At 46.1% G+C, this 9688-nt stretch overlaps 2 protein-coding genes across 5 annotated transcripts in view; both read left to right on the forward strand.

The window, feature by feature from the left end:
- The window catches only part of LOC127004816 (pro-resilin-like), a 13353-nt gene extending 8169 nt beyond the window's left edge, over nt 1-5184 (forward strand). For 2 of the 4 annotated variants that reach the window (XM_050872987.1, XM_050872985.1), the window contains exon 3: nt 1-428. This exon is cut by the window's left edge and continues 10 nt beyond it. In XM_050872987.1, coding sequence (XP_050728944.1) covers nt 1-290 — 290 coding nt within the window. In that variant the 3' untranslated portion in view covers nt 291-428. Of the gene's footprint in view, nt 429-4310; nt 4396-4562; nt 4638-4776 lie in introns of those variants that run through there. The other 2 variants (XM_050872986.1, XM_050872989.1) reach the window with 2 other exon arrangements.
- A 2618-nt stretch (nt 5185-7802) lies between these two features.
- On the forward strand, nt 7803-9488 carry LOC127004820 (uncharacterized). The gene is made up of 3 exons (XM_050872993.1): nt 7803-7967; nt 8692-8787; nt 9050-9488. Exons 1-3 carry the CDS (start codon nt 7956-7958, stop codon nt 9257-9259), a joined length of 318 nt encoding a protein of 105 aa, XP_050728950.1. The 5' UTR covers nt 7803-7955; the 3' UTR covers nt 9260-9488.
- Nucleotides 9489-9688: the final 200 nt, after the last annotated feature.

A 9688-nucleotide genomic window follows, 5' to 3' on the forward strand; every position in this document is an offset into this window, starting at 1 on the left:
CCGAGGAGTCCTTCGAGTCCTCCGAGGCCCAGTACAACTTCAAGTGGGAAGTTGACCACTCCCCCTCAGACAATCACTATGGCCAGGAAGAGGCCCGCGACCGCGACCACACGCAGGGCTCCTACTACGTGCAGCTCCCCGACGGCCGCGTGCAGAAGGTCTCCTACGTCGTCGACGGAGGCGACGGCTACATCGCTGACGTCCAGTACGAGGGATCCGCGTCCTTCGAGTCCGCCGAGTCCAACGAGTCCTTCCGCTACTACGGCTCCAACTCCAACGAGTCCAAGTAGACAGAGACACAACAGACGCAGCTAGTCAGTGACCGTCAGGTGGTCCCGCCTTCCCTGCCCCGACAGCCGCCAAGGCACCGCTGTCCTTATTTATTATTTATTGTTTTATGAGTACACGCAAATAAACGCTCCGCAATACTTCCTCTCTTATTATACTTAAAATACCTAACCTTAAGGCGGCAGACTCTCTCCGTCCCTTGGTATTTGTGTAAAGGATGCGGCGGATTCACACGGAGCAGCGAGGTGACTTATGTCACAACCCCCCGCCGCCCACACCACTCCGCGCCGCGGAAACAATGTCACGGGAACAGCGGCGGCACACGTCTGCAAAGGTGGGCAGCCCCGGCCCCGGTGACGGCGCCCCGCAGGCGGCGTGAGGGTAGGCCCATGGCGCAGGGATGGAGGGAAGACGAGAGTTAAGTCTTCGCGGACGAATACGAACACCTCAAATTTCTTTGAATACGAATACGAATACAATGAAAGCCTACTAGGAATGTGAATGCAAAAACGAATGCTTAGTAAAGTGTTTATGACTTAATTCATGAATACTTTTCTTTAAAAAACATTTTGCTGCTGACTCAGCCTAACACTGTGCTGAAGTTATCAAATCACTCACACAAGCTCGAGGCAAGGCTGCCACAGCGCACCCCTCGTGTGAAGGACGGAGGACTGGGGACGGGAGAGGCGAGGGCGGGAAGGCCGCCGCTCACCCGTCAACACCACCAGGGACGGTGACCGACCCATCACCAACGCGTGCTGGCCACGCTGCGCGGGCAGAGCCGTGGTGATGGTTTATATCTCTGTGCGCGTTCCGGCTGAGGGCAACACTGCTGTTAAGGAATGGTTATTCCTGATCATATATTTATGACTGTTCGTCAGATTATTTGTAGAACACAAATACTTTGCCCAAGTATTCGTATACGAATGAGAATACAAATATTTATGATAAAGATAATCCGAATACGAATGCAAGTACATCCAAACACTGCATTCGAGTGTGTACGAATACGAATACCGAGCACGAATACTTCACCCTGCTGAGGCGCCCTGTGGGAGTGGCTGCCGTGCCTTGTAGCCCCCCCCCCCCCCCAGCACGGCTGTACTGACGGGTGCCCAGACGGAAGGCACGATCACGGGAGGACGCGGGTCACACACTTGACTCGTGCCGCCTCCAGGGTCTGCCCAGTAGCTGCGACACAGGCGGACGTTTAGAAGGCGACAACCCTCTCCATTCAGGTCACAACACCTGACCTATGCTGCTGCCTAGAGACTGCCTAGTAACAGCGGCGAAGGTAGACTTCTGGGTCACTGACGCCCCTCAAGACGCCGACCACAACACACTCTCCCAGTCACCGCCAGTAACAGCGTCAACGGTTACGGTCACCTGCCATCCCTGGGAGAAGGCCGAGGCTGGGGGGCGGGAAAGGAGACCCTTGCGGGAGCGTCTAAATAATGAAGCAACAAGAAGGACACATCGGGAGAGCTTTGTGAAAATTGCAAGTCGAGTAAAAAAGATGTTGAGAGAAAATTAAACATGTGTTCCAAAGTCTGTGGGAATGTGTTTGTAGTAAAACCCGCCACAGTGCCTGCCTGCCACGGCCGGTGCTCGGCAGGCAATGAACCCGACAATGGTTGATAATCTGACAGTTTGCCGATACCTTTGGCAGCCTTGTCTCTGCTGCTGTCCGCAGCATCCTTGTCTCTCCTGCTGTCTGCAGCATTGTCATTTTCGCAAATATCTCCTCATTATTTTGTCTCAGGTCCGGCTTGGACGCTTCTCTACTCCTGATGCTAAAGGTCAGCCATCGGACAGGTCCGCCGTCACGTCCGCGGCCCTGCAGCAGGGTCGCCGCAGGCCTGGCCCAGACGCCGCCGCCATTCATGCTATCGGTCTGCGTCGCCTGGCGGCAGGAGGCAGCGCCTCGTGGTCGCTGGTGTGGTGTCATGAGACATCCGGCTATAATAAGACATCCCATCCTGATCTGCGCATGCGCGGAACCCAATGTTTACAAACACAGAATGTTGATATCGTCGTTTGTCCCAGGCAAGATGGCGGCAAGGCACCATGGCAGCTATTGTGGGAAAATGGCCAAATTCAAGGATGACATAAACCCTGTTATTCAGATACTACTAAATGGAGAGTATCCAAGAAACATGACCGTCAATGAGAAGAGAACTCTGAGGAGACAGCGGGAGAATATTTACTGACTACAAGGGTGTAGGTTACCTTATTTATCACATTTACTGACTACAAGGGTGTAGGTTATCTCATTTATCACATTTACTGACATACAAGGGTGTAGGTTATCTCATTTATCACATTTACTGACATACAAGGGTGTAGGTTATCTCATTTATCACATTTACTGACATACAAGGGTGTAGGTTATCTCATTTATCACATTTACTGACATACAAGGGTGTAGGTTACCTCATTTATCACATTTACTGACATACAAGGGTGTAGGTTATCTCATTTATCACATTTACTGACATACAAGGGTGTAGGTTATCTCATTTATCACATTTACTGACATACAAGGGTGTAGGTTATCTCATTTATCACATTTACTGACATACAAGGGTGTAGGTTATCTCATTTATCACATTTACTGACATACAAGGGTGTAGGTTATCTCATTTATCACATTTACTGACATACAAGGGTGTAGGTTATCTCATTTATCACATTTACTGACATACAAGGGTGTAGGTTATCTCATTTATCACATTTACTGACTACAAGGGTGTAGGTTATCTCATTTATCACTTTCAAAAAGATAACGAATAACTTAGGTGGGACGTTTCATTTATCACATTTACTGACAAAAGACACATTACCGTGTAGGTTACCTTATTTATCACATTTACTGACATACAAGGGTGTAGGTTACCTTATTTATCACATTTACTGACATACAAGGGTGTAGGTTATCTCATTTATCACATTTACTGACATACAAGGGTGTAGGTTATCTCATTTATCACATTTACTGACATACAATGTAGGTTATTATCACTTTCAAAAAAGATAACGAATAACCTTAGGTGGGACGTTTCATGATAGGCAGTCGACACGTGTTGTGTCATAACTCATCCACCCTCTGTTTGTAAACAAAGCCCGCGCATGCGCAGATCAGGATGGGATGTCTTATTATAGCGGCTGTCTCATGCCACCACGCCGCCAGCACGGAGCATTTCTCTTTTGCTGCCGCTGCTTTTTTGTCTTTTTGCTCCTAGTATATATATTTTTTTCTTTTGGGGTGTTTCCTTTTTGCTGGTGGCGTATTTTTTTACGCTGTGTTCGTGAGCTGTTATGCTAACACGTGTAATTTTTCTATGATTGCTATGGACTAATGCTGCTGCCGAGAACGAGAGCCCTGACAACCACAGTACTTAAGGAATTCTGAGAGCTAAAACAATGTTCATAGCGCCTCCATACACACCTCTAAAAGACTATTATCATCTGGGTCACGTTCGAGGGCCCTGAACACGCATAGTACTTAAAGAATTTTGAGAGCTAAGACATAATTAATTGGTTGGTATTGTTAGACACTTTCGCTTCTCACATCAGCTATTTCTAAAGGTCAAAGAGGGGGTCAGTTGGGTTCTAATGAGTGTCTCTTCAGGTTCATGTCACTGAAAAAGGGTCAAACTACCACCAGGGTCATACAACTACTCATGGAAATGCCCACAACTCCAACGAAAGCCTTGTCAAATATGTGTTCTTGGGCGCCGAAATGTTTTATAAAACGACCCTATGCATCGTGCTAACATACACACCCAGAAGCCTGTCATCTGGGTTAGGTTCTTTACAGACGCTGTCGCAACCTTGGGCCCTGCATAGACACACGCGCCGAAGCCCAATACTCTCGCAATCAAGGCTCCGCACCACTGTTACCGATCGAACGGCGCGCCTCACCTTGATGCGCCGCGTTGCCCAAGACGTTACTCTACCGTTGGTCAAGAGTAAGGGACCGAGTGATGAAGGCCGCAACAAAAACTGCCCCGGGAACTGCCGCCGCCGCTATATATTGGCCGCGTCGGACCGAACCAGCACAGTCAGCACACCACCGACTACCAAACCATCACCATGAACGCCAAGGTGAAGATTGGGGCCCAGAGTTCATCAACAGAGCATCTACAGAACTCTAATACTTCCTCCACCTCTAAAACAATTCTAACTCTTAAAACTATGCTATCTAACACTATCCGGAAGAGAAATTCCTCCTCATAAAGCGTTTCTTATCCCTCGTATCCTTCCTTCCTCAGATCGTCATCTTCCTGGGCCTGGTCGCCATGGCCGCCGCCGACAGTGACGAGTTCAGGGGCTACGGCGCGCCCAGGGTGAGTCAGCTGGCACTTGTTCTGTTCCTCGAGACTCAAAAGTGATGACTGACAACACGGCCAAAGACTTCCACTGGCCGATAGTGATGTAGAGTGGCTAGGATGTCCCTGTGGTAATCTAGAGTCCTTCCTCCTGCAGCGTGGATCCTCCGAGTCCTTCGAGTCCTCCGAGGCCCAGTACAACTTCCAGTGGGCCGTGGACCACGACCCCTCCAGCAACGAGTTCGGCCACCAGGAGACCCGCGACGGAGACGACACCAAGGGGTCCTACTACGTGGAGCTCCCCGACGGCCGCGTGCAGCAGGTCGCCTACTACGTCAACGGCGGCTCTGGCTACATCGCCGACGTCAAGTACACCGGGTCCGCTGAGTCCTTCGAGTCCGACGAGTCCAACGAGTCCTTCCGCTACTACGGCTCCAACGAGTCCAAGTAGACTCCCGACCCTCCCGATGTCCCAAGACCACCGATTCTGTCCCGACCTCTCCCGTGGCAGTGTTTATTTATCATTTTATTTATTTCATCGACTCAATAAAGCATGAAAGGTTAATCTGTTCTTGTGTGGTTCCTCTATTCACCAACTGACTCTCTTCCCGACACTAAATCTATATAACCTCCACTTAAAGTATCCAGTCGTACTTGCTAAACCTACACCAGCCAGCGAAGTGCCAAATGGGCCGCTGGTTAAGTCCGTCCTTGTGTGGTTCCTTTATTCACCAACTGCCTCTCCTCCCGACACTAAATCTATATAACCTCCACTTAAAGCATTCAATCGTACTTGCTAAACCTACACCAGCCAGCGAAGTGCCAAATGGGCCGCTGGTTAATCCTCCTTGTGTGGTTCCAATATTCACAAACTGCCTCTCTTCTAGACCCTAAACCTATGTACCCTAAATTTAAAGTATCCAATCACACTTGCTAAACCTACACGACTGGTCATTAGGGATAGACAGATAGATACAAAGTTCAGATAAATAAAACTGACGTGGAGAAACAAACACAAACACAGAAATAAGAGACAGACAAACAAACACACACACATTACAAAAAAAAACGTGTTAGAAGATGGAGAACAAAGCGGTTATTGGTAAAGGTAGATGTTGATAAAGCGAAGACAAGCTAATCAGAGTAAGAGGAGGAGGAGAAGGATGAGGATGAGGATGAGAAGGAGGAGAAGGATGAGAAGGAGGAGAAGGAGGAGGAGGAGGAGGAGGAGAGGGAGAGCGATCAACACAAAAACAACAACACATGGTCAAAGGGATGAAGGCAGAAGGTTTTAAATATAGCTCGTCCACTACTTCGATGACATTCCCAAACCCTTTCAAATTTGGCCACTTTACTTTATTCAGGAGCAGAGAGTAGCGGGCTTTTTAATTTTTCATTATTGTTTTGTTTTGTTAGGCCCCATCACTGTCTCCTCTGCTGTAAAAAAAAATGACACCCTTCCCTTAAAGCTGAAAATACATCATCTCTCATTCCTCATTTTGTGTAAGGGAAATTTCTTTATGTTTTAGCTTTCAGAATTTTTTTTTTTTTTTTTACGCCCCATCACTGTCTCCTCTGCTGTGAAAAAAAAAATGACACCCTTCCCTTAAAGCTGAAAATACATCATCTCTCATTCCTCATTTTGTGTAAGGGAAATTTCTTTATGTTTTAGCTTTCATAATTTTTTTTTTTACGCCCCATCACTGTCTCCTCTGCTGTAAAAAAAAATAAAAAATGACACCCTTCCCTTAAAGCTGAAAATGCATCTCTCATGCTTCATTTTGTGTAAGGGAAATTTCTTTATGTTTTAGCTTTCAGAATTATTTTTATTACGCCCCATCACTGTCTCCTCTGCTGTAAAAAAAATAAAAAATGACACCCTTCCCTTAAAGCTGAAAATACATCTCTCATTCCTCATTTTGTGTAAGGGAAATTTCTTTATGTTTTTAGCTTTCAGAATTATTTTTTTTTTACGCCCCATCACTGTCTCCTCTGCTGTAAAAATAAAAAATGACACCCTTCCCTTAAAGTTGAAAATACATCATCTCTCATTCCTCATTTTGTGTAAAGGAAATTTCTTTATGTTTTCAGCTTTCAGAATTTTTTTTTTTTACGCCCCATCACTGTCTCCTCTGCTGTGAAACGAAAATGACACCCTTCCCTTAAAGCTGAAAATACATCATCTCTCATTCCTCATTTTGTGTAAAGGAAATTTCTTTATGTTTTAGCTTTCAGAATTTTTTTTTTTTACGCCCCATCACTGTCTCCTCTGCAGTGAAAAAAAAAATGACACCCTTCCCTTAAAGCTGAAAATGCATCATCTCTCATTCCTCATTTTGTGTAAAGGAAATTTCTTTATGTTTTCAGCTTTCAGAATTTTTTTTTTTACGCCCCATCACTGTCTCCTCTGCTGTAAAAATAAAAAAATGACACCCTTCCCTTAAAGCTGAAAATACATCATCTCTCATTCCTCATTTTGTGTAAAGGAAATTTCTTTATGTTTTTAGCTTTCAGAATTATTTTTTTTTTACGCCCCATCACTGTCTCCTCTGCTGTGAAACGAAAATGACACCCTTCCCTTAAAGCTGAAAATACATCATCTCTCATGCTTCATTTTGTGTAAGGGAAATTTCTTTATGTTTTAGCTTTCAGAATTATTTTTATTACGCCCCATCACTGTCTCCTCTGCTGTAAAAAAAATAAAAAATGACACCCTTCCCTTAAAGTTGAAAATACATCATCACTCATTCCTCATCTTGTGTAAGGGGATTTTCTTTACCTTTTAACTTTCAGAACCTTTAAACAGCGATCGATTGCCCTTGTCTATATTCCTGCAGGGAGATTCCACAACATTTAAGAGTTGGCAGCCCTTAAAAATCAATTATCTGGCCTTATTCATCTAGTATACGGGAGATTTTATAGTGTTTTAGACTTACGAGCAATGAAACACTAATTATATTTATTATTTGCCCTTATCTATCTTATTTAAGGGGAATTTCTTAATGTTTCAGCCTTAACGCCCTTGAATTACCGAATATTTCCAGCCTCGGCAGCCTCTAAACATCATCTGGCATTCCTCATGTTGTGTAGGGAAAGCTAATGATGTTTTGCCGAGCGGCACGCATAAGGAAAGCAATGACGCGCAGCAGATCTCTTGTTGACGGAGCGCTAACAGGGTTTCGCCTCATCGTTGTGTTGGTTTGTGAGCGTGACAACAACGTGACCAAGCGTGAACCTTCCTATAAAGAGCTGGCGGGACACGGCAGGCTCACACTCCCTGGCTGACCCTCTGCCGCTGTCCTGCCGCCAACCCCAACGCCTCCACGCGTCGTCACCATGAGTCTGAAGGTGAGTGTTCACTTAGTTCTTCGTCTCAGGCCTATGGGGATGGCGTAGAGCAGTGGTTCCCAGCCTATGGTCCGCGGACCGGTGCCGGTCCATGGCTTAGGATTTGCTGGTCCGCCAAATTGCTTTACTAGTGACTTTATTTTGTTCATGATTACGAGTAATATGGTTATAAATATGGGCATCTAATTTCATTTGTAAAACATGAGATATTACGTTTTGGTGTATTGATGGACCTTGCAATAGGTACATGAATTTATCAGCATGACAGCAGTCTTTTCCATGTCTGCTGTAGTAGTGAGTGCTGTAGTTATTGCAATAGTTTTCCCTCATGGCGTCCATTTGAATAATTTAGCCTTTATAATCACTTTACTTTGTATAATGTGAAACATTACATTACATGGTATTGCCCCGTTGAATTTTAAATTGATAAAAAAATTAAATATGTATTTGGACTATATAAATGTCAGTGTATGCTTGGATCCATGCCTGTGGTACTGGTCCGCAGAATTTTTTCACTAGCTCGCCTGGTCCGTGGCTTTGAAAAGGCTGGGAACCACTGCTGGAGAGCTCGAGGGAGGAAACTAGACATGTGTGGTGGCAGAGTGGTCAGGGTGCGGGTGCCGCACCCAGAGGCACACAGGTTCGCGTCCCGCCCCGGGTAACTTAAATAACTTTCTTTCTACGACCTCTACATCATGACCTCGACAACTATCCTTACTTGCAGGTCATCTTCCTCCTGTGTTCGGCCGCTCTGGTCGCCGCCTTGCCGACCGATAGCGCAGGCCAAGAGGGCCTGGTGGGTGCGAGCTTCGCCGTGGAGGTGAGATGAGATGAGATGAAATGTTGTATGATGCTAATATATGAGTTTCCTTCGTCTTCTCTCTTTCTCTCTCTCTCTCTCTCTCTCTCTCTCTCTCTCTCTCTCTCTCTCTCTCTCTCTCTCTCTCTCTCTCTCTCTCTCAATACTAAAATAGTGGCGCCATCTTTAATAACAATACATACTAACTCGTTCTGTGTGTGTGTGTGCGCGTGTGTGTGTGTGTGTGTGTGTGTGTGTGTGTGTGTGTGTGTGTGTGTTGCAGGCCCCCCCCATCTTACTCACGGAGGAGGATTTGAGGGAGGCGCTGAATCAGAACGAAGAGGAAGGAGAAGCGGAAGGAGAGCCGCAGGCGGCGGATGAAGACGAGGAGAGTGATAGAATCGCGCAGGAATACAACAGCTTCGTGGAAAGGCTAAAAAAGTACCACAAAAAGAAGGGAGATAGTCCCAAAGAGGAGTTTTATTTTCGCTGATGTTATACCCCACGTCGCCCCTCCATGAGCCACAACTGGAACGAAGAGTAAACCAGACCCTATCTTGTCCCTCTTGTACCGGTTTTTAAAGGTTGTTTTCAAATGCTTTATGCTCCCACAATATCCATTTCCCAAGGCCACAGTGAAGGTTGGTTAGGTTCGTGGTACAATATATTCCTTTGATGCTTTGAGCTCTTGTAAAACTGCAAATATATATGATGATGATTATTATATTAGTTTTATTTCGCATTTGAGGGAGTTGAACACACACACACACACACACACACACATACACAAACACACACACACACTCCCCTCCTCCCCTCCCCTCCCCAAACACACACTCCCCCCCTCCTTTTCCCCTACCTCCCCCCCTACACACACACACTCCCTCCCTCCTTCTCCCCTACCCCTACCTCCCCCCCCCCA

Source organism: Eriocheir sinensis, chromosome 29, assembly GCF_024679095.1.
Source record: "Eriocheir sinensis breed Jianghai 21 chromosome 29, ASM2467909v1, whole genome shotgun sequence".
In the NCBI taxonomy this organism is placed as follows: Eukaryota; Metazoa; Arthropoda; class Malacostraca; order Decapoda; family Varunidae; genus Eriocheir; species Eriocheir sinensis.